This window comes from Leopardus geoffroyi, chromosome E2 (assembly GCF_018350155.1).
Source record: "Leopardus geoffroyi isolate Oge1 chromosome E2, O.geoffroyi_Oge1_pat1.0, whole genome shotgun sequence".
Classification (NCBI taxonomy): Eukaryota; Metazoa; Chordata; class Mammalia; order Carnivora; family Felidae; genus Leopardus; species Leopardus geoffroyi.
In genome coordinates, this window is record NC_059335.1 from 8,924,343 (window position 1) to 8,951,098 (window position 26,756).

The 26,756-nt window shown below is 56.7% G+C and overlaps 2 protein-coding genes and 1 long non-coding RNA gene across 6 annotated transcripts; 2 read left to right on the forward strand and 1 right to left on the reverse strand.

Annotated features, from left to right (window-relative positions):
• The first annotated feature begins 27 nt into the window (after positions 1 to 27).
• HSD17B14 (hydroxysteroid 17-beta dehydrogenase 14) lies at positions 28 to 15,027 on the forward strand. 2 transcript variants are annotated; one of them, XM_045440646.1, is made up of 9 exons: positions 28 to 341; positions 848 to 886; positions 1,407 to 1,489; positions 2,206 to 2,272; positions 5,546 to 5,637; positions 14,008 to 14,112; positions 14,328 to 14,395; positions 14,491 to 14,587; positions 14,688 to 15,027. In XM_045440646.1, exons 1-9 carry the CDS (start codon positions 254 to 256, stop codon positions 14,859 to 14,861), a joined length of 813 nt encoding a protein of 270 aa, XP_045296602.1. In that variant the 5' UTR covers positions 28 to 253; the 3' UTR covers positions 14,862 to 15,027. The 2 variants fall into 2 exon arrangements, with proteins under 2 accessions (XP_045296602.1, XP_045296603.1); XM_045440647.1 differs by lacking the exon at positions 848 to 886.
• A 234-nt stretch (positions 15,028 to 15,261) lies between these two features.
• LOC123578081 lies at positions 15,262 to 20,901 on the reverse strand. Of its 2 annotated transcripts, XR_006702225.1 has the most exons (5): positions 20,801 to 20,901; positions 20,248 to 20,346; positions 19,449 to 19,571; positions 16,555 to 17,282; positions 15,262 to 16,220 (listed from the first exon to the last, which is right to left on the reverse strand). It is a non-coding gene; the product is annotated as an uncharacterized LOC123578081 (long non-coding RNA). The 2 variants fall into 2 exon arrangements; XR_006702224.1 differs by lacking the exon at positions 15,262 to 16,220 and having other exon boundaries at positions 16,478 to 17,282; positions 20,801 to 20,900.
• Positions 16,980 to 26,598, forward strand: BCAT2 (branched chain amino acid transaminase 2). Of its 2 annotated transcripts, none has more exons than XM_045440643.1 (11): positions 16,980 to 17,094; positions 20,666 to 20,740; positions 21,107 to 21,310; positions 22,709 to 22,822; positions 22,905 to 23,024; positions 23,183 to 23,346; positions 24,390 to 24,532; positions 24,695 to 24,780; positions 24,998 to 25,138; positions 25,217 to 25,291; positions 26,170 to 26,598. In XM_045440643.1, the coding sequence occupies exons 1-11, from the start codon at positions 17,071 to 17,073 to the stop codon at positions 26,206 to 26,208; spliced, it is 1,185 nt and encodes a 394-aa protein (XP_045296599.1). In that variant the 5' UTR covers positions 16,980 to 17,070; the 3' UTR covers positions 26,209 to 26,598. The 2 variants fall into 2 exon arrangements, with proteins under 2 accessions (XP_045296599.1, XP_045296601.1); XM_045440645.1 differs by having other exon boundaries at positions 22,712 to 22,822.
• The last annotated feature ends 158 nt before the right edge of the window (positions 26,599 to 26,756 follow it).

Consider the following 26,756-nt stretch of genomic DNA (forward strand, 5'->3'; position numbering starts at 1 on the left):
AGGAGTGAAGAGAGCAGGGGCCTCGAACCTGTTGGTCTAGAAAAGGAGGCAGCTCCAGCCTGGATTTCTGGGTCTGAGGGAGGAGGGGTCTGGGGCCAAACTTCCAGGCTTCTGCCCTTCCTGGCAACGCCCCCCCAGGGCCGGGCTTCCAGGATCCAACCCCTATTTATGGTCTGACTCCACGGCCTCACCCTGACTCTGGAGGTGGAAAGAGGCACCTAGCGAGTGACAGGGAGAGAGGGACAGAAGCAGAATGGCCACGGGAACGCGCTATGCCGGGAAGGTGGTGGTCGTGACAGGGGGCGGGCGCGGCATCGGAGCCGGGATTGTGAGAGCCTTCGGTGAGTAGGGGGTCTGACTGTGCGGGAATATTGGAATCTGGGAGAGGAGAGACCCTGGGAACGAGTGGGGGTGGGGACCTTCAGTACTGGAGTGGAGATTTGGATCCTATAAAAACTCATTTTGCAACGCTAATGAAGGAGTAGGCAGTGTTAGCCTGGGGCCTGAGCTTTTGGCAGGTCTCCAAAACTGGTTAGTCCCCTTCTCTGGGTCTCAGTGACTGTAACTACAAAGTCGGTGGTTGGAGAAAGTCGCTTGCAGGTTTGGGGTTTATTCTGGAACCCAGGGTTGGGGGCTCAGGAACCCCAGCAGGCGCCTGGAGTGGCCAGGGAGAATATGGGTCAAGTCTTCTGCCCTTTGCTCTAGAGGATCGTCATGAGACTTTGGGGTCACGAGGGGGAACCGATGGGAAGATAGAATAGACCCCCCCCCACTCCAAGTGGCCACCAGAGGGCAGCAGAGGCCTTTGCCAGGTCTGTGCTGGAGTAACCTGTTCTCCTATTCTCAGTGCAAAGCGGGGCTCAAGTGGTCATCTGTGACAAAGATGGTGAGTGAGCTTCCCTCAGTCCTCACCTCCTCCCTCAGACCCAGGAGTCCTGACCCCCAGCCCCTCCTCCCTCAGACCCAGGAGTCCAGGCCCCCAGCCCCTCCTCCCTCAGACCCAGGACTCCTGTCCCCAGCCCCCTCCTCCCTCAGACCCTGAAGTCCTGCCCCCAGCCCCTCCTCCCTCAGACCCAGGAGTCCTGTCCCCAGCCCCCTCCTCCCTCAGACCCTGAAGTCCTGACCCCCAGCCCCTCCTCCCTCAGACCCAGGAGTCCAGGCCCCCAGCCCCTCCTCCCTCAGACCCTGAAGTCCTGCCCCCAGCCCCTCCTCCCTCAGACCCAGGAGTCCTGTCCCCAGCCCCCTCCTCCCTCAGACCCTGAAGTCCTGACCCCCAGCCCCTCCTCCCTCAGACCCAGGAGTCCAGGCCCCCAGCCCCTCCTCCCTCAGACCCAGGAGTCCTCACCCCCCAGCCCCTCCTCCCTCAGACCCAGGAGTCAGGACCCCCAGCCTTTCTCTCCCTGCAGAGTCTGGGGGCCGGGCCCTGGAGCAAGAGCTTGCTGGAACTCTCTTTCTTCGATGTGATGTGACTCAGGAGGAAGATATGAGGGTGAGCTGTTCTTGTCCCTGCCTGGTCACAAAGGTTTCGGCTCAGCCTCATATCAAGGCTTTCCCTGACTCTGCTGGCCATGTTCTGGGTCTCCTGGGAAGGTTCTCCTTTGTATCTTCCTTCTTCAAGGCTCTTGTCACACCAGTCACGTAGATCAGAACAAAAACATCCCTCCCAGTGGATCTCCAGCTGTAAAAGTTTTTCCCTTCTGCCTCTGGGGTTTTTAAGTTAACTTACTTATTTTGAGAGAGAGCGAGAGCACGGGCACGGGAGGGGCAGAGAGAGAAGGAGGGAGGATCCCAAGCAGGCTCTGCACTGACGTGGGGCTCGAACCCAAGGACGGAGAGATCGTGACCTGAGCCATGAGAGTCAGACACTTAACCGCCTGAGCCGCCCAGGAGCCCCTCTATCCCTTCCCGTTAGTCAGTGTCTCTCCGATGTCCCCACCGCCACCCCCCACCCCCGTCCCAACACCCCTCCCCCAGGTCTCTGGAGTCATGGACGACAGTGTGAATATACCCAGCCCTCTGCTCTCTGGCATCCCTGGCTTTCTGTCTCCTCTTCTCCTGTCATCCTTAGTGACTTGGGGGAGTCCCCCACTTCCTGTCCCCTCGGCTGTGACTCCAGCTTCCCCCTCCCCACCTTGCCTTTGGGAGTCCAGGCTTGTCAAGCCTGGGTGCCAGTGCTGCTCCCTCACAAGACGTCTTTGTCCTCAGGTCCTCATTTCTGAGACCATCCGCCGATTCGGCCGCCTGGATTGTGTGGTCAACAACGCTGGCTACCGTGAGTTGTGAGGCCCAAGGCCATTCTCCGCTGGTGTCAGCCCGCTCCCTGGCCTCCCGTCCCTTCCTCCCGTGCCTCAGTTTCCCCTTTGTCTTCCCCATCCCCTCTGCGTCCACTTGGATGGGGTGGTGTCGCTCTGGAATCCTCGATGCCTGGAGTTTGCATCCCGGCTCCGTTCTCTCCCAGCCCTGTGCCCTCACCTGTTCAAGCCTCAATTCCTAGATTTCTAGAATGGGAATGCCGATAATGATCATCACCATCGTAGCGCTGTTGGGAGTCAGGTAAACCACCCAGCCTCGTAATTACCAGAACCATCTGGGGCAAACAGCTTCCGTCTTGTAGCCTGACGTCATCGTCGGCCCTTCCCTCCGCTCGTGACTGTAAAGACGCACTCATGCGTGTCGTTTTTAGGTCTCAGTGTGGTGGCTTTGAAGGTAAAATGCCGGGGCGCCTGGGTGGCGCAGTCGGTTAAGCGTCCGACTTCAGCCAGGTCACAATCTCGCGGTCCGTGAGTTCGAGCCCCGCGTCGGGCTCTGGGCTGATGGCTCAGAGCCTGGAGCCTGTTTCCGATTCTGTGTCTCCCTCTCTCTCTGCCCCTCCCCCGTTCATGCTTGTCTCTCTCTGTCTCAAAAATAAATAAACGTTAGGGGCGCCTGGGTGGCGCAGTCGGTTAAGCGTCCGACTTCAGCCAGGTCACGATCTCGCGGTCCGTGAGTTCGAGCCCCGCGTCGGGCTCTGGGCTGATGGCTCAGAGCCTGGAGCCTGTTTCCGATTCTGTGTCCCCCTCTCTCTCTGCCCCTCCCCCGTTCATGCTCTGTCTCTCTCTGTCCCAAAAATAAAATAAAAAAATAAATAAATAAATAAAATGTTGAAGGTAAAATGCCATGGGCTTAATAACTACCTTTCATAAGGATCCCTCATGTTGGCAAACCAAGGCTCAGAGAGGTGAACTGATGACACTGAGGGCACACAGCAAGGCCATGATAAGAGAGACACCTCCCCCCCCCCCCCCGGCCCCTCCCTCCCCCTCCCTCCCCCCCCATGCCTTGCCTGGCGGAACAACTTTAAGGAAGTGGCTTACCCTCTCTGGGCCACATGTTCCGCCCTATATTGTAAGGATCAAGATGTCAGATAACCAGTTCATCCTCTCTCTCTGTGTCCTGTGTGCAGTCAAGAGATACTTACCGAGTGCCTCCTATGTCCCAGGTTCTTTCCTGGGGACTGGGGAGTTAGCAGTGAACAAAAGAGACAGAACATTCCGGCCCTCGTGGGGTTTACCTTCTCAAGTAAGAAAACAGACCGGAAAAGACACGGTGAATCCTCCTTGTTTGTGGACCCCGTGTCTGGGAAGTCACCAAGCCACAAGAACAGCTTCTGTACCACCCCAGGAACCACTGAACCTTCTAGGTGTTCGTGGAAGTGGCAAAAACTCAATTGCCTGTAGTGCGTGTACCCAGTTGAAGCCAAGCAAGGAAGACCTGTGCCCTCTGGTTTCCCATCTCAAACAGAGAGATGCCCGGGGGACAGACACGGGTGCAGCGCACAGAGCTGGCTGGCTTAGAACCCCAGTTTTGGCACCTGTGTGCCAGGCAGCCTCAGGTCAATCGCTTAGTGCTTTTTTTTTTCTCCCTAATGTTTATTTACTTTTGAGAGAGAGAGAGAGACACAGAGTGTGAGCAGGGGGGCAGGCGAGGGACAGAGGGAGGGAGACACGGAATCCGAAGCAGGCTCCAGGCTCCAAGCTGTCAGCACAGAGCCTGATGCGGGGCTCGAACTCAGGAGCTGTGAGATCGTGACCTGAGCCGAAGTCAGCCACTCAACGGACTGAGCCACCCAGGCGCCCCTGGGCTCTCTTTTCTAAGAGCGCGAATCCCATTCGTGAGGGGTCCATCCTCTAGGCTTAAAATCACCTCCCCTAGACTTCACCTCCAAATGCCACCACACCGTAGGTTAGGATTTCAACACACGAATTTGGGGCGGGGGAGGGGCGCCTGGGTGGCGCAGTCGGTTAAGCATCCGACTTCAGCCAGGTCACGATCTCGCGGTCCGGGAGTTCGAGCCCCGCGTCGGGCTCTGGGCTGACGGCTCAGAGCCTGGAGCCTGTTTCCGATTCTGTGTCTCCCTCTCTCTCTGCCCCTCCCCCGTTCATGCTCTGTCTCTCTCTGTCCCAAAAATAAAATAAAACGTTGAATTTGGGGCGGGGGATACCTTTAGTCCATAACGTTTACATAGTATTATATAGCACGTGACTCTTTCCCTTAAGAGCAATGGATCGGTGTTCGCTGATTCAGTATTCGCTGGAATTTTATAGACCGCGACTGCCTTCCATAATGAGAACCGACTGTCTATGCTAGCACGGTTAGTGGTGATAAAGGCTATGAAGAAATTGGGGCGCCTGGACGGCTCAGTAGGGAGAGCACGTGATCTCTGGGTCGTGAGTTCAAGCCCCATGTTCGGAGTAGAGCTTACTTTAAAAACAAAACAAAGCAAAGCAAAAAAAAAAAAAAAAAAAAGCAAAAACCGATCGAGGGCCTAGAGAATGGCAGGGGCTGTGTTAAACAGGATCCCGTGTGGATTCTCTGAAGATGTTTGAGCAGATCCCTGAAGGAAGCAAAGCCACAAGCCCTAGGCCCCTGGGGAAGACAACCCAAGAGACCTTCAGCTTTCCACCCGCCATATTGAGTTTTCTCCCCGCCATCCTGGGTTTTCTTCCCCTCTGTGCCTTCATCCCCCTGTCTCCTAAAGCCTTTGGAGCATTCAGGGTGCGTTCCTCCCGCTGCCTGTCTTGCCCCCCTGTTCCCACTCCCCTATCCCTCTAACTCCTTGTCTTCTGAAGACAGAAGCCCAGAGCCCAACAAGGGGCTTGAACTCATGAACCGTGGGATCGTGACCTGAGCCGAAATCAAGAGTTGGTCGCTTAACCGACTGAGCCACCCAGGCGCCCCCAAACTCGTGAAATTTCTAAGCCCAAGAGCTACATGTTATCCTTCTTCTGTAGGTGAAGAGACCGAGGCACAGAGAGGCAAAGTGACTGGCCCAAAGTCACACAGCCAGGAAGTGGCAGGGCTCATATTGGAGCCTGCGTCTGCTGGCCTGAGACTGCTTTTTGATGAATTGTTATGCGACCTGCGTTCCTTCTCAAGATCCCTGACCCTCTTGTCTGCCACGCTGCCACCCTGTGACCCCTCCCTCCCATACCCCTATTTCCCTTCCCTGGTTTCTGTGTCACTCCCTCATTCTCTCTGTCTCTCTGTCTCCCACCCCCACCCTTAGATCCGCCTCCACAGTGGCCCGAGGAGACCTCTGCCCAGGGCTTCCGGCAGCTGCTAGAGGTGAACCTGCTGGGGATGTACACCCTGACCAAGGTGAGGGCTGCAGGCCCGCGTGGCCTCCCGACGATGAGATTGTCAGACCCCCTTTCCCTCAGAGCAGAGCGTTTCCTCTGCCTCGGTTTGATCTGACTCCAGAAGGACTCGGTTCTTTGTAGAAAATAGGTGGGTGCAAACCCCTGTTAGAACTGACCGCGTGGCTACGCAGCCCGGTGTCCTCGAGGACCTTCCAGAACCTTCCTTTTAAATTTTCATTTTTATTTATTTATTTTTAATTTATTTATTTTGAGAGCGAGAGAAAGAGAGCAAGTAGGGGAGGGACAGAGAGAGAGGGAGGGAGAGAATCCGAAGCAGGCTCCGCACTGTCGGCACAGAGCCCGATGCGGGGCTCGAACTCACGAACCGTGAGATCGTGACCTGAGCCGAAACCGAGAGTCGGACGTTTAACTGACTGAGCCAGCCAGGCGCCCCAAGGACCTTCCAGAACCTTCCAAAGTGGTGTGCGGATAGCCTTGAGGGATGTTAGGAACATGGGGGAAGGGGTTGAGACGGGGAGTCTGTGATAGGCGGTTAGAGCTCTGTCACCCTATGGAGAGCAGTGGGTCACAAAGAGCTTTTCTGTCTACCCTCCTGCCTTCTGAATCTTCCCATAGTGGCCTCCTGCTTTCCATCTCAGTTCAAACCCCACCTCTTCAGAACCTCCTGTCCTTCCCGGCCACCCTGACTTACATGGCACCCACATGTACGTATTCATCCTGGGCAACAGCTTATTTTGAAAAAAAAAAATTTTTTTTTTTAATGTTTTATTTATTTTTGAGACAGAGAGAGACAGAGCATGAACGGGGGAGGGGCAGAGAGAGAGGGAGACACAGAATCGGAAACAGGCTCCAGGCTCTGAGCCATCAGCCCAGAGCCCGACGCGGGGCTCGAACTCACGGACCGCGAGATCGTGACCTGGCTGAAGTCGGACGCTTAACCGACTGCGCCACCCAGGCGCCCCAACAGCTTATTTTTTTAAGTTTACTTATTTATTTTGAGGAAGAGAGAAAGCATGAGCGGGGGAGGGGCAGAGAGAGAGAGAGAGAGAGAGAGAGATTGAGAGAGAGACAGAATCCCAAGCAGGCTCCTTGCCCAGCACAGAGCCCAAGGCGAGGCTCGGATCTCACAAACCGTGAGATCATGACCTGAGCTGAAATCAAGGGTCAGACTCTTTTCTGAATCGACTGAGCCACCCAGGTGTTTCCCCCCCCCCCGCCCCGCCCCTCCCCCCCGCCCCGTAACCCTTTTTGGTTCATTCAATGAACATTTATTTAGCACCAATAGGTGTACTAACAGTTGTGCATGCAGCAGGGGACAAACATCCCTGCGCCTGGGGAGCTGACACTGTAGGGGGGAGACAGGCGGTAAGCGGGTAAATAGAATATAATGTCAGGGAGGGATACGTGCTGTGCAAGAGAGATGATGGGCAAGTGTAAACGCTGTTTTATATAACTTTGTATTATGCCGCTTTGCAACCATGCACAAAAGCAGAGATTATGCACCGAATTCCATGTGCCCGTCCCCCAGCACCAGTCATCACCATTCTGTCGTTCTTGTGGACCCCTCACTTTTTTTTCCCTCTTTTAGTTATTTATTTGTTTATTTGTATGTTTGTTTGTTTGTTTATTGCCGGAGTATTGTAAAGCAAATCTCAGACATGTTTCACCTGTAAGTAATTTAGTCTGTATCTTTACCAGATGAGGTGTCGTTGTTGTTGTTGCTGTTCTTGGGTTTTTTTTTTTTTTAATATTAAAAAAAATTTTTTTTAACGTTTATTTATTATTGAGAGACAGAGAGAGAACATGAGCGTGGGGGGGGGGGCAGAGAGAGGGGGAGACACAGAATCCGAAGCAGGCTCCAGGCTGTCAGACACAGAGCCGGCCGCGAGGCTCGAACTCACAAACCATGAGATCATGAGCTGAGCCGACGTCGGACGCTTAACCGACTGAGCCACGCAGGCGCCCCTTGTTTTGTTTTTTCGGGTATGTGTGTACTCTTTTAGACAGGGTGGGGTGGTCAGAAGACTTCTTTGAGAAGTGACATTTAAGCCAGACCTCAAGAATGTGTGTGGGGCAGAGCAATCCAGCAGAGGAAAAGCCAGTGCAAAGGCCCTGGGGTGGCGCTGATCAGGGTATAGGAAGAGCAGTGTGGAGGCCAGTGTGACTGAAACAGGGTGAGCAAGGGGGAGAGGGCCGGAGGTGAGGGCAGAACAGGGGCAAAAGGGCCTAGATCATATGGAACCTTGTCAGGCTGGATGAGGACTTGACTTTGACACTTGAGCCTGAAGGCAACGAAGTGAGCTCTGTAAGCGGAACTGGCGCCCCCTCGTGGCCGCATGAGGAACAGGCAGGGGCGAGGGCGGAGGCCTTGGGCCCAGCCAAGGGGTTGACCGGATGGTCCAGGCCGGTGATTCGAATCCCACCAGGCTTGTGGCCGTGGATTTGGTGAGAACTGGTCTGCTTCTGGCTCCCTTTCGAAGCTAGAATGTCAGGATTTCCTCGCAGACCAGATGTGCGGGTGGGCTTGAGACCAAAAGGCGTGGGGTTTGGGTTTTTTTTCCCCCACCCCTCCCCCCACCAACTGGTAGGACTGAGCTGTCATCCACTGTGACCCGGAAGCCTGGGGAGGAGCAGGGGGGGGGGACCTTTTGCGTGGGGTGGGGGGGTGCCCACCCGCTGTCTGAGTGGGATTCTCGGGCCTGGGGTGAGAGTGGAGGCCTGGAGGCTGGAGTTGGTCAGAAAAGCCAGTGTAGACAGAGAGGGGAGGAGGCCCAGGAGTGGGCCAGGGGTCACGGGTGTGGGGACACTCGGGCGCCGACCTCCAGGTCTCACCTGAGCTCCAGGCTTAGTGGTTCCGGGCTGCTGGGTGTCCTTGCTTCACCCGTGAACCCTCGTTCCTGTGCCTAACTTCTGTTTGCCACTGAGATTGCCACCCCCGTACAATTAGACACGCATAACCATCAGCCTGTAAAGGGCATAGTGTATGTACAGTGAAACCTTGGGTTGCAAGTGACTCGTCCAGCGAGTGTTCTGCAAGACGAGCCAACCTTTATTTATTTGTTTGTTTGGAAGACGAGCAAACGTTTCCAATACATTTTAACTTGATAAACGAGCGACGCCTTGCATTACGGGGTCGCACGTGACGCGGAGCACGATCACGTGACGACTGAGCCGCTGGTGCTCGAAACCCCCCTTTGGTATTCAGGTGCCTTGGATCACAAGCCTGTTTCTGGAACGAACTAGGCCCGCGGCCCAAGGTTTTACTGTATATAGTATCTCAGTATATAGTATCCAGTTCCCAGCGTTTCCAGAGAGAGAGATTTCCCACAAACGGCCAGATTTCCGGTTGCTCTTGAAAGGGTGGCACACGGGACCCCCAGGGGGCAGAGCGACAGTGTGCTATATGGGGCGCGGCTCTCCGTGGTACCCCAGTCCCCACCTCCCCTTACTGAGCGCTCTGACTCTGTTACCCGTGAGCGGCTGGTACAGAATCCTCATGGGGGAGTCAGTGGCCCAGATCTGAGGCCCGCCTGCCGAAGGTCCCCGACACTTCCTACCTGCAGCGTGGCCAGCCTCTCGATGTCTCTGCGCCCCAGGTTTCTCACCTGCAAAATGAGGCTCATCGTGGTACACGATTCGCGGGGCTGTTCTGCGAACCAAGCGAGAGTAAATTGCATAACCCCCAGAGCCCTTAGAACATGCCTGGCACCGAGTTTACCGCCTGCGCATTTTTATTGCTTATCGTGAACATCACCCCGTTCTGTTTCCTGTGGCCACTGTATCTAACTCAGGTTGAGGTCACTGAGATACATGTTGGGCAAATGAAGCCTGGCAGAAGGGAAAAGGGAAGGGTTGAGCTAAGCCCTGAGTGGGAGGGAAGGAAGCGGAGAAGTAGGGCACAGGATGTTTTAGTCACAAAGGAAAGAGTGTGCAAAGGCCCTGGGGCAGAAACCACTGGGATGTGTTTCAAGAGCGAAAGACAGTCCTCTCTGTCTCCACTGCCAGCTTGGCAATTAGAAGCATTTTATTAAACTGTTCTATCCATTGCCCCTGCCATCCCCTACCCAGACATCATATAATTTCATCTGTGGGAACTTCATAAACTCTACCAACAGATTAGAATGTTTACTGATTTTTGTTGACATAATTTAAGACTTACAAAATATTGTCAGTACACCCAGACTCCCGATTGTCAATATTGTATCCTGTTTGCTTTATTTTCCTACCTCTCCTTGAGGGTAAATCGCAAGCATGATGTCCATTTACCCCTCAGTATTTTGGGGTGTATTTCCTAAAAACAAGAACATTCTCCAGGTGCCTGGGCGGCTCAGTCGGTCGAGCATCCGACTCTTGATTTCGGCTCAGGTCATGAGCCCAGGGTCGTGGGGTTGAGCCTTGCGTTGGGCTCTGTGCTGAGCTCGGATCCTGCTTAAGATTCTCTCTCTGTCTTTCTCTCTCCCTCCCTCTACCCGCTCACTCTCTCTCTCTCTCTCAAATTAAAAAAAAAAAAAAAAAATAGAGTAGTATAGGGGCTCCCGGGTGGCTCAGCTGGTTAAGCATCTGACTTCCGCTCATTCATCTATTTATTCACCAAATCCTGAGCATTCGGGAGGTGTTGGGCAGCGTTGTGGGTGCTGGGGATGCACCGCGTGGTCTTTGCCCTTGTGGATTTACAGTCCCGAGCAGTCCGGCGTCCGTGCCTAAATGCAGAGATGAGTTTCTATGGGTGAGTGTTTCGTGCTAGGAAGGAGACACGTCTGGGTTCTGGGAGGTGTGTGACAGGGAGCCTGGCTCCTTCTGGGTCAGGGTGGGTTTCCCGGAGGAAGTGAAAGACGAGCAGCGTTAAATGGGGGGTGGGGGGGGGGTGGCCCTCCAGGTTGGGAGCAGCGGGCAGGGAGAGGCCGGGCAGGGAGAGAGTCTGGTGCCGTCGAGGGGCTGAGTGGAGGAAGGGGTTGTCGGGGAGCAGATCACAGGGGGCCTGAGGGCCACGTTGAGATGTCTGGTCTTTATCTCAGGATCAGTAGGGAGCCATGGGAGGTATTTGAGCAAGAAAGTGATGTGATGGCATTAATACTAACAGATCGTTCAGGTTCAGAGATCACTCTGGGGGCACCTGGCTGGCTCAGTCGGTAGAGCTTCCAACTTGACCCCAGGGTCGTCAGTTCGAGTCCCACATTGGGTGTTGAGACTACTTTTACTATTTTAGTTTTTATTTTTATTATCTTTTTAAGTTTATGTACTTATTTGGAGAGAAACAAGAACCACCAGGGAAGGGTCAGAGAGAGAGGGTGACAGAGAATCTGAAACAGGCTCTGTGCTCACAGCACAGAGCCTGGTGCAGAGTTTGAACTCACAGACCGTGGGATCGTGACCTGAGCCGAAGTCAGATGCTTAACTGACTGAGCCACCCAGGCACCCGTAAAAATTGTTTTTTAAAGATCACTCTGGCTCTTGCATGCAGATCAAGTCAGAAAACAAAGTGTGGCGGGTAAGAAAACAGGCATTAGGAGACAGCGGCAGGATACCTGGGTGGCTCAGTCGGTTATGCGTCCAACTGTGGCTCAGGTCATGATCTCACAGTTCATGTGTTTGAGCTTAGGCTCTGTGCTGACAGCTCAGAGCCTGGAGCCTGCTTCGGATTCTGCATCTCTGTCTCTCTGTGCCCCTCCCTTGCTCGTACTCTGTCTCTCTCTCCCTCTCTCTCTCTCTCTCTCAAAAATAAATAAACATTTTAAAAAATTAAGAAAAAAAAAAAAAGGAGACAGCAACATTTGTGCAAGTAAAAAGAGGTGGCCTTCAAGGCCCCTAACATGGTCTGGCCCCTCTTCCTCCTCTGACCTCACCTCCGGCCACATGGCCTTGTCGAGCGAGCGAGCGAGCGAGCGAGCGTAACAGGCAGGTCTGTCCTGCCTCGGGGCATTTGCATATGCTGTTCCTTCTGCCTGGCCCAGACTTCTCCGAGACCTCCCCACAGCTCCTGCCTGAACACCCTCTTTGCAACCGCACCCACCCCAATAGTCTCATTCTCCTCATCTTGCTTCACTTCTTGTCCCTTATCCCTGATCACATTCTAGCACATTCCATTAGGCACTTTTATGTGTTTACTGTTGCCTCCCCCCAGAATTTGGGCCGCACGAGGGCAGAAATCTCTCCCCATTGTGTTGCCTGTGGTATCCCCGGCACCTACCACAGGACCTGGCACATACTAGGGGCCCAGTGAGTGTTTGTTGAGCGAATGAATGAGGTGGAGAGAATCGTACGGATTAAAGAGGTCCTTAGAAAGCGCAATGGGCAGGCTTAGTGACGGATCGGATAAGGAACTTTGGGAGAGGGAGGAGGCTCTGGAAGGCCCTCAGGTCTCTGGCTTGAGAAGCTGGGTAGGAGGGGACCCCATGTCTGAGGCTGGAAATGAGGGAGAGAGGCAGGTTCTTGGCAATGATGGAGGGGGTTTTGCACTGGAGACAGACAGACGGAGATGCCCAAAGGGGGCAGGTCAGGAGCTCCAGAAGGCAGTTCCGAAGTATACGGGAAACCAGCAAAGTGGGGGCTCCCCTGGCAGAGCTCGGAGAGCAGACCCAGGAACCCCAACATTTAGGGGAAATGGGAGGCAGGCCAGAGCGTGGCTGCACATCCAGGCTCTCCTGGGCAGGTGTCCAAAGGGAGGCCAACAAGGTTCCAGCTGGTCCTCGATATGGCTACACTGATGCGTGCTAGGTGACCTTGGTTGGGAGCGGGGTGGGGGTGGGGGATATGGGCCAAGGAATGTGTGGGAGGGCTGAGCAGGAGTCACAGGGAATGTGCCACAAATATTTATTGAGCGTTAGCTGTGTGCCCAGTGCCACAGCCCTCAGGGACCTCACATTTGCCAGGTAGGGGTGGGGAGGAAGTTCAATACCTAGGTGGAGAGTGATAAGGTTTACAAAAGAAATGGGCAAAAAAAAAAAAAAAAAAGAAAGAAAGAAAGAAAGAAAGAAAGAAAGAGACAGGGGCGCCTGGGTGGGTCAGTCCCTTGTTTGGATGGTTGGTTGGCTGGTTAAAGCGTTGACTCTTGATTTAGCCTCAAGTCATGATCTCAGGGTTCAGGAGTTCAAGCCCTGTGTCCGGCTCTTCACTGACAGTGTGGAACCTGCTTGGGATTCTCTCTCTCTTCTCTCTCTCTCCCTCTCTGTCGGCCCCTCCCCTGCTTGCGCCCTCTCTGTCTCTGGCTGAAAATAAATAAACTTGAAAAAAAATTTTTGAAAAATAAATAGGCAGGGACGGGGCCTGGGGTAGGGGTTGGGCAAGCCTCAGGGCTGAGGGAGGAAGGTTCTGAGGCTGATGAGAGAGCGTGGAGAAGGAAAGGATAGAAGTGTGGGTGGTGCCTGAGAAATTGGGAGGATCAGAATTCCCCCCCCCCGCCCCGCCCCTGCCCAGGGCCCACATACTCCTGGCACTTATGCTCGTATTATCTCCAAGTTATTTTCCTTTTGTTTCTCTCTCTCTCTCTTTTTTTTAATGTGTATTTTATTTTTGAGAGAGAGAACATGAGGAGGGGAGGGGCAGAGAGGGCCGGGGACAGAAGATCCAAAGAAGTCTCTGCACCGACAGCAGTGAGCCCGACAAGGGGCTCGAACTCACAAACCTTGAGATCATGACCTGAGGTGAAGTCGGTGGCTCAACTGACTGAGCCACCCAGGCGCCCCTTTAATATTACGTGGCAGGAACCGGTCTCGCCTCCGGCCAGCTCAGCCGTCAAAGGAAAGAGAGGGGAAGGATAGAATTTGAGTTTATTCAAGGTCATGTGTAGTCCAAGAGCTGAGAGACAGAGAGGGAGGGAGGAGAGGGAGAGAGAATTAGTTTAGGGGCCTCCAAGGAGGTAGGGAGCTTCATGAAGTGGGGTGCATGTCACGAACCCCCCCCCCCCCCATCACATTCGGACCACAGGGCTTCCCCTCATGGATAAAAGAGTCTCTCATTTTTGCAAAATATGCGGCCATCTTGCATTTTCCTGTCTCGATCTGGACAGGAGTCTGAGTAACACACAAAGACCCAGAGTGGGGAGGCAGAGACCTAGAGAAGGGGGGCCAGGGATGGGAAAGAGGACAAAGACACAAAGGATGGGGGAGAGAGAGAGGGAGAGGGGTAGTAGAGGTGAGGCAGAGAAAAATGCCTTCCAGGCATGGAGAGACTCCTTAAGCACTGAGACCCTGGGGCAAACCAGTGAAGGTGCTCTCTGGGGTTCTGGAATGCTGTCCCTACAAGGCACAGAGACCCAACCAGTGAACATACCAGAGCAATGGCCATTGTCCCAGACATCAGGGTGTGTTTCAGTGTGGCTGGGGGCAGCTCTAGGGGCTCAGGTGACTTACTTGGCCTTCTGTCTCCCCAGCTTGCCCTCCCCCACCTGCGGAAGAGCCAGGGGAACATCATCAACATCTCCAGTCTGGTCGGGGCCATTGGCCAGGTCCAGGCAGTTCCCTATGTGGCCACCAAGGTACCCTGCCCCTTCCTTCACTCCCCACCAGGGCCTCCAAGGACTTCAGCCAGTGCCTCCCAAGAAACAGAGCCTGGGGCATCCCATAGAAGCCCTCAGGGAAGGCATGGCTACCCCATTCTGAGGCCCCAGCTTGACACCCCCTGGTTGGAGGAGAGAACAGGAGGAACCTCAACTTCCCTGGACTGAACTCTCCCCCACATCACCTTCCGCAGGGGGCGGTAACAGCCATGACCAAAGCCTTGGCCCTGGATGAGAGTCAATATGGCGTCCGGGTCAACTGGTGAGCAGCTCCAATGGGCGGAGAAGGCAGGAAGTGAGCCCACGAGGCCGTGTTTGTGGCACACTTCCCTGATCCCCTCTTCTCCCGCCCCACAGTATCTCCCCAGGAAACATCTGGACCCCACTGTGGGAGGAGCTGGCCGCCGCCACGCCTGACCCCACAGCCACAATCCGAGAAGGCATCCTGGCCCAGGTAGGCGTGGGGGGCCAGAGCCATGTGGTATGGGAGGCTTAGGGTGTAGCAGTCAGGCGGGGGCTTCCCTTGATCTCCTTTTTCCCTTGTCTCTCCCCAGCCCCTGGGTCGCATGGGCCAGCCAGCTGACGTGGGAGCGGCAGCCGTGTTCCTGGCCTCTGAAGCCAACTTCTGCACTGGGACTGAGCTGTTTGTGACCGGGGGTGCAGAGCTGGGGTACGGGTGCAAGGCCATTCCCGGCACCCCCTTGGAGCCCCCCACCAACCCATCCTGATTTCTCACGTTTCCACTTGGGCCTTCCTAACTAGGACTCCCAAATTTCAGCTTCGACCCACCTGCTTCTTAGATGCACACCCCAACTCTAGACATTAAGTCCACTAACCAACGTGCCAAGCCACCCCCCGCAGGTTCCCATAAAAGTAGTTTGCAGCCAGAAGGAAGGAGGCTTCATGTCATTGATCTTCTGCTCTTTTGAGTTCTGCCACGCCGGGAGCGCGTCCGGCCAACCCCCGCCCCCCGCCCCGCCCCTTGCAGCCCCACGCGTTCCCACGAGTGGTCTTGACCCCAGGGACTACGACTCCCGGCAGGCCTTGCAGCAGGAGCCCGTCCCGGAGGGCTCCTGAGAAAAGTATTGCCGGTCGGCTTCACCCCTGCTAATAAAAAGGCCCGCAGGGGAGAGTAAATTAAGCTCTATTAGGAGATAATGGTAGAGGAGGTGAAACGAAAGGGCCTCCTCTTGGTTATTCTTGGTCCTTGGGGGAAAGGAATTTTGACCTCGCCGGGTGAGGAATAGGAGGGTGGTGGGCTCCACAAGTTCTGAGGGAAGAGGCAGCTGGGGTTCAGACTCCTCTGAGTCAGAGGGAGGAGGGGCTGGGGCCCGAACTCCTGGGTTTGGGGGAAGGGGAAACTTAGAGGGCGTGGACTCCCTAGCTAAGGAAGAGCGGGCCCTGGGTTCCCGCTGGGGCGCGGGGCGCGGTAGGGGGTTAGTCTCCCCGGCCAGGGGGTGGGGCTGCATAGCTACTGCGGATTGGCCGCGGCGGGGGTGTGCGGCAGTCGCTGATTGGCCGAGGCGAGCCGGGCGCGGTCGCGGCCCCCGGGCCCGGGGCCAGGTGGTGGCCGAGGAGGACCGGGGCGGAGGGAAGCGAAACGGGACTCTGAGGAGGAGGAGGAGGCTTGGGAATTTGCCGAGACCTGTGGCTCTTAGGGCCGGGGGACAGAATTTGGGGGCAAAATATCCCAGGGTGGAATTACGGAGGCACAGCGGCCCAGGAATCGGAGTCTGAGGACACAGCGCGAACATTTCGGTGTCACAGTAACCCGGATGCAGGCGTTGGGGGAAACTCTGACCACGGATGGTTTTGGGGCCACAGTGGCCGAGGAGTTCGGTATAGGGGGCACTGATGCAGGTTTGAATCGCTAGGGATTAGGTGGATCCTGGTGCGCTGTAATTAGCTAACTCTGTCCTTCGGGGTCCTGTGGGTGGGGAGACACTCATGAAGGGGCATAACCAGGGAACCCTGCCTGAGGGGCTGTTCTTAGAGGCTCACTGATGCGGTGGGGGATTAACATTTTCCGGGCCTCGCTGATGACAGGGACCGGAAGGAGGCATGATGAACCACGTGCGTTGTATCTCCTAAAAAGTTACAAAGAAGACACATTTTCCCTTGGAAAGAAAAAAAGTATATTCAAATACGGGTTGACTGTGGGGCGCCTGGGTAGCTCATTAGGTTGGGCGACCGACTTGGGCTCGGGTCATGATCTCGCGATTCACCAGTTCGAGCCCCGCATCGGGATCTGTGCTGACAGCTCGGAGCCTGGAACCTGCTTCGGATTCTCTCTCTCTCTCTCTCTCTCTCTCTGCTCCTCCCCTGCTCACGTTCTCTTTCTCTCAAAAATAAATAAACGTTAAAGTTTTCTTGAAAAAAAAAAAAATAAGGGTTGATTGCAACCCCCTCATTCATCCCTACCTGCTACCCTCTTCCGAGGCCTTTTTCCCAAGTCCTTTCTCATTTACGTGATCTATTTACAGACGTTTACAGCGAGAGCTTTTCCTTCTCACCCAGGGATCGAGATATGCGGAGGTTTCTTTCTGTTCCTGGCCTTTCCTCTCTCACCTCCAACTGTTTATCCTCGTTAGCGTTCCGTGACAGTACCTTTAAAATGCATGAAAGCAAAAGAACGAACAGAAACAAAACTTCCATGTACGTTCTGGTACAGCAGTTGCGTGGCTGGAACAGAAGCTGGGTGGGGGTGGGGAGGAGGGCGTATTTCAATGGACTCCCCTTCGCCTCGCGGATTCCAGCGCATGCGCTCTCCAGCAGGGCCCAGCTCCCCATGGGCGCCCTATAATCGGGGAGGCCCGGCCGGCCTGGGGTGTCAGAGGAGGGGCCCTCCCGCGTCGGGGGGCGTGAGCGGGGCGGGGCCGGAACGTCTTTCTTCTGGGCGGCGCCCCGGGCGGGTACAGTTTGCCCGCCGCACCGATCATGGCAGCAGCCGCGCTGGGGCAGGTGGGTTCGCGGCCCCGGGCCGGGGCAGGGTTGGGTGGGGAGAGAGGCTGGGGGAAACCCCTCCGGGAGGCCCACTTCCGGGAGGCCCACCAGCTCCCGGCTCGGCCGGCTTTGCGCCGCTCCCTCGGTGCTCGGGTTCCGCTGCGGGGCGCCGAGGAGGAGGGGGCCCCGTGGCAGGGAGCACGAGGCTGTAAAAGGACAGGGCGGTGGGACCGGGACGCCGACCAGAGGTATGTGGGGGGGAAACACGGAGGAGGGCAGAGTAATGGGACAGGCTCTGGACTGGGGTGGGTGGGTGGGACTAAGGAGGGAATAGTCAGCGCGTGGGGGCGTCGGGAAAAGACACCCCGAACCCCGAGGGCTGGGGGTAGGATGAAGGCACAGATCTCAGGTCTGGACTGGGAATTGGGCCCAAGGCCCGATTTTCTTGGAATTAAAAGGTTAAGATCTATGTGGAATGTTGTGTCCCAGAAACCTCTTATCTGAAAGTCTGCGTCCGGGTTGGAAGTCGAGGCAGCTTCTCACTGTCAAAGTGACAGATCGTCCTGGCAAGAATGGGAGGGGCTGTTCTTCCTGATAAGATGCCAGTGAGCAGAGTTTTGGAAAGTATGATTTTAGAGAATCAAGTTTCTCGGCGAGGAAAGAAATAGTAACAACTCAAAGAAGGGATCTTTAGAACCCGGGACAGCTGCTGCTTAACCTTGGGGAAAGTGTTTTTCACGATAAGTCTGCACCTGACTCTGTCTGGGACTCTTATGCCAGCGTGGTGGATAGATAGGGCAGATTTTTACGTTTCGGAGTCTTGGTGACGGATGCTGGGCTGTTACAGGGACAACTGGGGCTTTGATGGGGACATTCCTGGGCTGTGGTGGGAAAGTCCAGGGCGGTGATGGGGACAGTTTGGGAGAGTCTTGAGCTATCGTGGGACAGACCTGGTCTGTGATGTGACAGTCCCAGGGTACAATGGGACGGTTCTCCATGTGATGGGATCAGTCCTGGGCCATGACAAGGACAATTTGGGGGCTTTGGGAGAGTTTGGGGCTGGGGTAGGGACAGTCTCTGGCTGAGACAAGGACAGCACTGCATTATGAGGGGGACTCTTCCTGGGCTGAGATGTGGGGGGCCGTCTGAAGTGTGAAAGACAGGGCTGAACTATGACAAAAGACAGTCCTGGGCCTTGCTGGGAGGACAGTCCCACATGGGGACAGTCCTAGGCTGTAATGGGGACACAAGGGAGGCTCCATCGCGTTGCAGAGCCCTGCCCTGTGCCCCTCCGCTCCCCCCCCCTCCTTGTTTCTTAATTCAGCCCCCACCGTTTTACACCCTTTGTCCCAACAGCCCATCTACCATCTGAGGGTATCCCTTGGGTCCGATCCCCGTGGCGTGGGGTGTCAGAAGGTGGAGCACCTTCCCTGAGCTGAGCTGAGACCCCTGTGCCTGCAGAAATGTCCTGGGAAGACGAAGACAGCTTCTCTCAGGACAACAGGGTCTTGATGGCCAGTGCAGATTTATAATCTGGACACTGTCCGGCCCCTTCTCTGTGCCCTGTGGGAGAGGTAGAGATATCTCTATCTCCTGGGTATCTCTGTCTGTAAATATCACTGAGACAGCTTGTTTCCTGGTGTCGGCTTCGCTCGTTTCCCCTGGTCTTCTTTCACTTTGTGCTGTCACCTGAAGCCTGGTCTCTGTCCGCTTCTTCCTCCTTCCCTCAGCTTCTCTATATCTCACCCTCGGAATTTTTCTGGATTTCTCCAGACTTGACTTGACGTGAGTTTGTCTCCCTATCTGTCTCTTGTATCGGTCTGTCTTTATGATCGAATCTCTTTTGGCATCTCTTGTTCCTGATTTCTTGTGCTTCTCAGTTTTGTCTTCAGTTTGTCTTTTTAAAGGCTTTATGTGTAAGTAATCTCTCCACCCAGCGCGAGGCTCAACCCTCCAGCTCACCAACCCGAGATCAAGAGTCCCACATTCCTCCGGCTGAGCCAGCCAGGCGGCCCCTGAGTTTTGTTTTCTGTTTCTGTCTGTCTCTTTCTCATTCTTGCTCTTCCCTCCCTTTTATTTTGTTTTTCTCCATGTGGCTCCTTCTGAGGGCCACTCTCCTGCCCAGATACCGCTGTCTCCACCCTGGGTGGCCACGCTGTCTCCATGCTGTGCAGTCCGGTTCCCTCCGGGACAGAAGCGTGGCCACAGACTTGTGTGGGCGACACAGCGCCACCTAGAGGCCGCGATGCGGACCCACACCCTGCTCGGCCGGCCGCTCTTGGGCCCCACGCTCTCCAGCCCCACTCCTCTGACTTCAGGGCCCAGACTTTAGGACCTGGCAGCCCAGCACCCCCCATTTCCCCAGGACTCACCTACGGACCAGTGACTGCTGCCATTCATGTTCACGTCCGCTCACCCAGCGCACAGGGCAGGAGCAGGCTACGTCCGCTGTTGTGGTGGCCCGAACCTCATGACCCAGCTGCTTTCCTGCCAGGCTGGGAAGGAGGCACTGTGAGGTCAAAGAATACTGGGGAGAGGCCACCCTGATGGGCACAGACAGACCTGCTCTCCCTTGTTTGCCTCAGGCAGGACCACAAGTGTTGATCCGAGCAGGGTCTCTGTCAATGACTAGGGGACGCCCCCCAGGCCCATGTGGTTGCCTCAGCCCTGGGATCCGTAGGGAATTAGAATCATTGGTGTCTGAGGTATGGGGTTGGGAGCCTCAGGTATTCTGAGGCCTGAGAATAAGGCCTTGGAGTCCTGGGTCTGAAGGAGAAGGAGCCTGGGGCCTGGACTCCTTGGTCTGGGGGAGGAGGGGGCTGGGAGCCCGGATTCCTGAGTCTGAGGGAGGAGCAGGCTGTGGGCCTGGACTCCTGGGTCTGGGGTAAGGGGAAGCTGGAGGTCAGGACTCCTGGGTCTGAGGGAGGAGGGGACTACAGGCCTGGGCTCCTAGGTTTGGGGTAGGAGGGGGCTGGGGGTCTGGACTCCTGGGTCTGAGGGAGGAGGGGCTGGGGACTGGGTCTCCTGGGTCTGAGGAGTCCAGAGTTCTGGGTCTGGGGGAGGAGGGGGTGGGGGGCCCAGCTTCTGGGTTCTGGGGAGTTATGGCCTATAGGTTCCTCAGTTTTCTAACTCTTATCAGGATTTGGGTCCCCCAGAGAGGCCTTCACTTACCTGTGCACTTTCCCTCAGTCGGTTGTCTTCTGTCTGAGCTGATTTCAGGGCTGGGGACAAAGTTCCCCGGGGTGGGAGGTGCCTGTGTTTAACTTTGCCCTGGCAAGGAGGGAACAGGAGCTGATTCAGCTTTTTCTAGGGATTTCCCTCGCGAGGGCAGGGAGGGGACTTGGCCTCCTTTGGGATTCCCTCCCGCTATACGCTGATCTGAGAGGGGGGCACACTTGGCCAGGGCCACATGCCCCGTCTAGAATGCACCGGGCCTGGGATAGAGCAGGCCAGAGGGACCTCCCAAGTGCAGGAAGTGGCAAAGCGAGCGCCAGGGTCCCCTGCTCGCTGTCTCTCTCTCTCTCTCTCTCTCTCTCTTTCTCTCTCCTGGCCTCACTACCTTTCTTACTTCTGTCCGCCCCTCCTCCAGATTTGGGCCCGCAAACTCCTCCCTGTCTCTTGGCTTCTGTGTGGCCCCAGAAGATACGCCTCATCCAACTTCAAGGTGAATGGACGGGAATATACTTTTGGATCTCAAGGAGGGGCTGGGGCCTGGACGACTTACTGGGTCTGAGGGAGGAGGGGACTGAGGCTGAGGACCCTTAGGTTTGAGGGAGGGGCCGGCAGCTGGATTTGGGCATCTCCAAAAGGGTCCAGGGTCCAAAGGTGAAGGCGGTTGGCAACGGGGTGGCCTCATAATCCGCCATAAGGCTGTGGGAGAGATTGGATACTGCATGTCCCAGAAGCCTCTGGGGCCACAGGGGGTCTCTTCTCTCTAGGTCTTAGCCCCAGAGATTCATGGGGGTTGTAGTTTTTCGGTTTGAGGTTGGGCCCAGAGTTCAGGATACCCAGGTCCCCCGTCTCTTCTCAGGCTGCAGACCTGCAGCTGGAAATGACACGGGAGCCTCATGAGAAGCCTGACCCCAGCAAGCCCCTGGCGTTTGGGAAGAATTTCACGGACCACATGCTGATGGTGGAATGGACCGAGAAGAAGGGCTGGGGCCAGCCCCGTATCCAGCCCTTCCAGAACCTCATGCTGCACCCAGCCTGCTCCGGCCTCCACTACTCGCTACAGGCATGGCGCCCGACCTCTGTCCCCGTCTTTCTGCACCTGTTTCCTCTTGCCGGGTGCACCGCCCTGGGTTTGTTTTCCGTGTGTCCCTTCCTTCTCAGGTCCCTCGTATTCCAGGCCGAGCCCCGAGCTGGGTGATGCTGGGTTCCCCGAGATGAACAGACCCAGTTCTCTCCTTTGAAACCCCCGTGTTTTGGTTACAGCCCAGCATGATCGTGATGGGGGGTGGGGGTGGGGAGGCACCTGAGGCATCGTGGAAGCCAGAGGAGGCACCGATCCTACCTGTAACTTGAAAGAAAGTAGGGTCTCTTCTGGCGGAGGGAAGCTTAGAGGGTGTCAGCAGGAGACACAGCAGCTAGTACAAAGACTCCGGACAAAGGAGAGCCCGGCGTCCTGGGGGGATTTGGGGACTGGGGTGAGGCAGAGGAGGCTAAGGATACCCTCAGGGCCACGGAGGAGCTGTGGGGCCGGCACCTTGTTGAGGGCCCTGGGAGCCATGGAGGGCTCGAGCGCAAGCAGGGGCGGGTCAGAGAGACACGGCGACAGAATCCGAAGCAGGGTCTGGACTCTGAGCTGCCAGCCCAGAGCCCGACGCGGGGCTCGAACCCACGAACCGCGAGCTCACGACCTGAGCCGAAGTCGGACGCTTAACCGACTGAGCCACCCAGGCGCCCCAAGGCATTACATTTTAATTAAATAAACTTACTTTGGAAGAAAAAAGAATGTGATAACTGCCCCCCCCCTTCCCCACTTCATCGGCTAGCACACGTGTCGATCGCTCTCTCATTTCATCTGGACTCCATTCTTTGTCCCCCTTTCTGTAAGATTTTTGAAGCAAATCCTGGAAGTTGTATCATTACATCCGTAGCTGTTCCAGAAGGATTCTTTTTTTTTTTTTCAACGTTTATTTATTTTTGAGACAAAGAGAGACAGAGCATGACCGGGGGAGGGGCAGAGAGAGAGGGAGACACAGAATTGGAAACAGGCTCCAGGCTCTGAGCCATTAGCCCAGAGCCCGACGCGGGGCTCGAACTCACGGACCGCGAGATCGTGACCTGGCTGAAGTCGGACGCTTAACCGACTGCGCCACCCAGGCGCCCCCAGAAGGATTCTTTAAAACCAGAGTTTCCACACCATCGTTGTTCCCGAGAAATCGTACCCTGTAACACGGAAAGGGTTTAAGTAGGGTGTTGTCTCCGCACCCCTGTCTCTGGGTCTCTCTGGCTGTTACTGGGGTCTCTGTCTCTTCTCTTTCCTGCCTCTCTGTGCTCCGTTGTTAGCCTCTCCCCAGCCCCGTCTCTGCATCCGTGTCCGCATCCTTGTGTATCAGGCTCTGATCTGATGTCTCTCATGGCTCTCCGAGGTGGTCTCTGAGCTGAGTCACCTACGCCCCTGTCCCAGCAGCTCTTCGAGGGCATGAAGGCGTTCAAAGGCAGCGACCAGCGGGTACGCCTCTTCAGACCCTGGCTCAACATGGACCGGATGCTGCGCTCGGCCCTGCGCCTCTGCCTGCCGGTGAGGGGCCGTGGCTGGCCCCCGGGGGTGGGGGCGAGGGGGGCCGCAGGGGGTCCCCCTGACTCACGGGAATCCTGCCCAGAGTTTTGACAAGGTCGAGTTGCTGGAGTGTATCCGCCGGCTGGTGGAAGTGGACAAAGACTGGGTCCCTGATGACCCCAACGCGAGCCTCTACGTGCGGCCCGTGATCATTGGAAATGAGGTGGGCCTGACTCCGGCGCGGGATGGATGTGGGGCAGAAGGCGGGGGGGGGGGGGGGGGTCTGCTGAGGGGCAGCGGCGGGAACTCCAGGGGAGAGGGAGGGGCTGGGCTGGGGGCCTGGACTCCTGGGTCCCTGATGCCCCCTTCTGCCCACTGCAGCCCTCACTGGGTGTCGCCCGTTCCTCGCAAGCTCTCCTGTTTGTCATTCTCTGCCCTGTGGGCCCCTACTTCCCTGGAGATGCTGTGGACCCCGTCTCCCTCCTAGCCGACCCGACATTCATCCGGGCCTGGGTGGGTGGGGTCGGTGACTACAAGGTCGGGGGGTAAGTAGTCCCTCCCCCGACCCCCCACGTCGTGTGCCCTGGATTTCAGAGGCACTGGGTGTCGATCTGCGTCTTTGGATGTCCACTGTCCTTCCCCTCTGACTTCACATACCTGGGACAGCTCTGCTTGCCCGTGGGATGCGATGTTGGCACTGGGGGGCGGGGGGGGGGGGCTCTAAGGGAGAGGGTCTGTGCTAAGCATTGTGGACAAGTCGGCTCAGAATTAGGAAGGGGTGGGGTGCCTGGGTGGCTCAGTCGGTTAAATGTCCAACTGCAGCTCAGGTCATGATCTCATGGTTTGTGAGCTCGGGCCCCGCATCAGGCTCTGTGCTGACAGCTCAGAGCCTGGAGCCTTGCTTCAGATTCTGTCTCCTCTCTCTGCCCCTCCCCTGCTCATGCTCTCTCTCTCTCTCTCAAAAATAGATAATTGTTAACATAAAAAAAAAAAAAAAAGTATTAGGAAGGGGTTGGGTGAAAGGCAGTGGGGAAACCAGGATCGGCCCCCTGGGAAGCCTCCAGAAATGACGTTTATACTTAGCTCATTGGTGTCTTCCCCACGCAGGCTCCCCTGAACACCCAAGCTCAGCCAGCACCCCACCTCCCGACCCCCATGCTCAGCTCTCACAGTCCCCTGGGGCCTCCAATGATCATCCCCCTCCTCTGTGTGGGCTTTCTGTGTAAATCTGTCCTGCCAGGGGCCTTGGCCTTGGCAAGGAGGGTCTCCCACGTGGTGATCCCGACAGAAGGTGGGGTACAGGCGTGTTGGGAGAGTGAATGTGGCCCCAGCTGGGAGTTTCATGCAGGTCCTTTCAACCTTGTGAGGTCTCCTGAGGGCCAGGCCCTGTGCTGGGTGAAGCTGGGGACACGGATGAATCAGGTCCAGGCCCTGCCCTCCAGGGCCTCCCAGGCTGGTGGGAGCCCCTGCATGTGCTGTGATGGAACCGGCTGGGGGCGTCGTAAGAGTTCACAGAGGAGGTGGTTGCCCCTCAGCGGAGTCTGAGGAAGAAGACGGCTCCCCGGTCAACCCCGTTGCCCTCTCCCAGGAATTACGGGCCCACAGTGTTGGTGCAGGAGGAGGCGAAAAAGAGGGGCTGCGAACAGGTCCTCTGGCTGTATGGGCCTGACCACCAGCTCACCGAGGTGGGCACCATGAACATCTTTATCTACTGGACCTACGAGGATGGGGGTGAGCCCTCCCCTGACCCAACACAGGCCCTGGCGGGAGTGGGCTATCCTCACTCCTAGCGGATCGCAGATCTGGGGGCGGGGTAGGGGTGGGGGGGTTCGGATGGCTCCTAAGGGGATGGCAGGGTGTGAGGGGACACCCCCATCCTTATACTTGCCCCAGTGCTGGAACTGGTGACCCCCTCGCTGGACGGTATCATCCTGCCTGGAGTAGTCAGACAGAGTCTGCTGGACCTGGCCAGGACCTGGGTGAGGGCGCAGCGTCGGCGGGAATGATGGGATCCTGCGGGGCTGCGGGCCAGAACCTTCAGGGGGAAATGGGCGGGGGACGCCGTGGCGCACTGGCACCCGCCCCTTCTCTCCGGCTGTGTCTCCTCGGGTCTCTTTCTCACCCTTCTTGGGGAGGCGGGGGAGGCCGGGCTCCGCGGCAGCGCAGCCCCCCGGGCGCCTGTGTATCGCCCCGCAGGGTGAGTTCCGGGTCGTAGAGCGGAAGATCACCATGAAGGAGCTGTTGCGGGCGCTGGACGAGGGACGGGTCCGGGAAGTCTTTGGCTCAGGCACCGCTTGCCAGGTCTGCCCTGTCCACCGGATCGTGTACCAAGGCAGGGTGAGGTGGGGCTGCCGTTGGGGACGGGAGGGAAGAAGGCGGCGCGCGGCCCGGGCCTCACGGCGCTTTCTCCTCCAGCACTTACACATTCCCACCATGGAAAATGGGCCTGAGCTTATCCACCGCTTCCTGAAGGAGCTGAGGGCCATCCAGGTGAGGTGCACCCGCCGGGAAATGGGCTGGATGGGTGCTCCCCAGGGAAGGTCACGTCCCATGAGCCTCCTTCCCCCCCACCCCCCGCCGCAGGCCGAAGAGCCAATAATGGCCCCTGCCATCGGCCTCTGGGCCCCAGACGGTCTCCTTTTCCGTGAGCCTCTGTGGCCTAGAACACTCTTTGGCGGGAAATGACCCTTTCCTGGGAGCCTCTAGAACCCTGGCTTGAGAACTCGCCTTCCCTGCCCTTGTGCCTCCAAGGGGGGGGCACTTCTGGCGGGGGCACTCCCTTCCCATGAACCTCTGGGACTTGCGGTGGGTATTTGGCCCAGAAGCCCGCCCTGCGTGGTGGCCCTGGAGCCCTGGGCTCTCCTTTTGGCCTGAGGACTCTCCTACCAGCCTCTGGACCTCAGCCCCCACTGTGGCCCAGGAATATCTCCTCTCCTAAGCCCCTGGAGGTGTTTCCATTTCATCTCGGCCGAGAGAGCTTTCCTGAGAAGCCCCGGGCCCCTTTCCATGGCACTCGACCTAGAACTACATTTCCCGTGAGCTTCGGTAAAGTCCTGTGCCTCGGGACCTAGAACTACACGTCTCTGGACTTTCTGGGCCTTCCCTGCCGCAGAGGATTTTTTTCCCCTAGAGCCTTCGGGGGCCTGACAGTGACCCTTGGCGGAACTACATCGCCCTCGAGTCTCTGCGCCATCTCGGCCCCGATTCCCCTTTCCCTATAGCGGTAGGCAGTCTTCCGGGAAGTGGACTACATTTCCCATGGAGTCGTGGGGGCGCAACTCCACAACCCTTTAGCGTGGGACGCCCCAGGGCTTGCTGGGAGTTGCAGTGTGGCTTTCCTCTCACGGCCCACCTCTGTCGTCCCGCAGTACGGAACGGGAACCCACGAGTGGATGCTCCCGGTGTGACGCTAAAGACTGACCTACCTCCCCTCGGACCCACTGACCCGTAGCATCTAGTCCTCGCCGGAACCTCGCCTCCCTACCCTTGACTCACTTCAAGTGCAATATGAAATAAAAGGCCAGGGGGAGCCGGAACGCCTGGGTCTCTGGCGCCCCCGCGTGGTCTCTACACTCCCAAAGCCATAAGGGCCCTACCCAGGCGTCTGGGCCCCAGCCCCGCCTCTCAGGCCTTGCGGGGGCTTCTGGACTCCCCGCTGCTCCGTTTCCTGGGGTCGAGGATGCACTTTGGCCCCCCAGCTCCGCATCTCTCCGTTCTCAGGCCGGATCTCCCGGTGCTGCTGTTGATTTTTTTTTTTTCCCCTCTTTTATTTTGAAATAAAATGCCAAAGAACAAAACATCAGTTTGTCATCCCCGATGATGCAACTCAGGGACTCCAGGGTTTCAACCAGGAATCGCCGCCCTGGGCCCTTTTCATTTTCAAAGACCCAGCGATGGGAGCTCCCAGTGCTCTGGCCGTTTCCCTGACGTGGAAGCTTTTTCCACCTCCTCATAA

Bases quoted from the DNA above. Each gene is read 5' to 3' on its own strand.
- HSD17B14 (XM_045440646.1), top strand. From the start codon at position 254: ATGGCCACGGGAACGCGCTATGCCGGGAAGGTGGTGGTCGTGACAGGG. The intron at 14,113-14,327 runs GTACCCTGCCCC...CACCTTCCGCAG, and splicing joins TTCCCTATGTGGCCACCAAG to GGGGCGGTAACAGCCATGAC. The intron at 14,396-14,490 runs GTGAGCAGCTCC...CCCGCCCCACAG, and splicing joins TATGGCGTCCGGGTCAACTG to TATCTCCCCAGGAAACATCT.
- BCAT2 (XM_045440643.1), top strand. From the start codon at position 17,071: ATGGCAGCAGCCGCGCTGGGGCAG. The intron at 17,095-20,665 runs GTGGGTTCGCGG...CCCCTCCTCCAG, and splicing joins CAGCAGCCGCGCTGGGGCAG to ATTTGGGCCCGCAAACTCCT. The intron at 21,311-22,708 runs GCATGGCGCCCG...CCCCTGTCCCAG, and splicing joins GCCTCCACTACTCGCTACAG to CAGCTCTTCGAGGGCATGAA.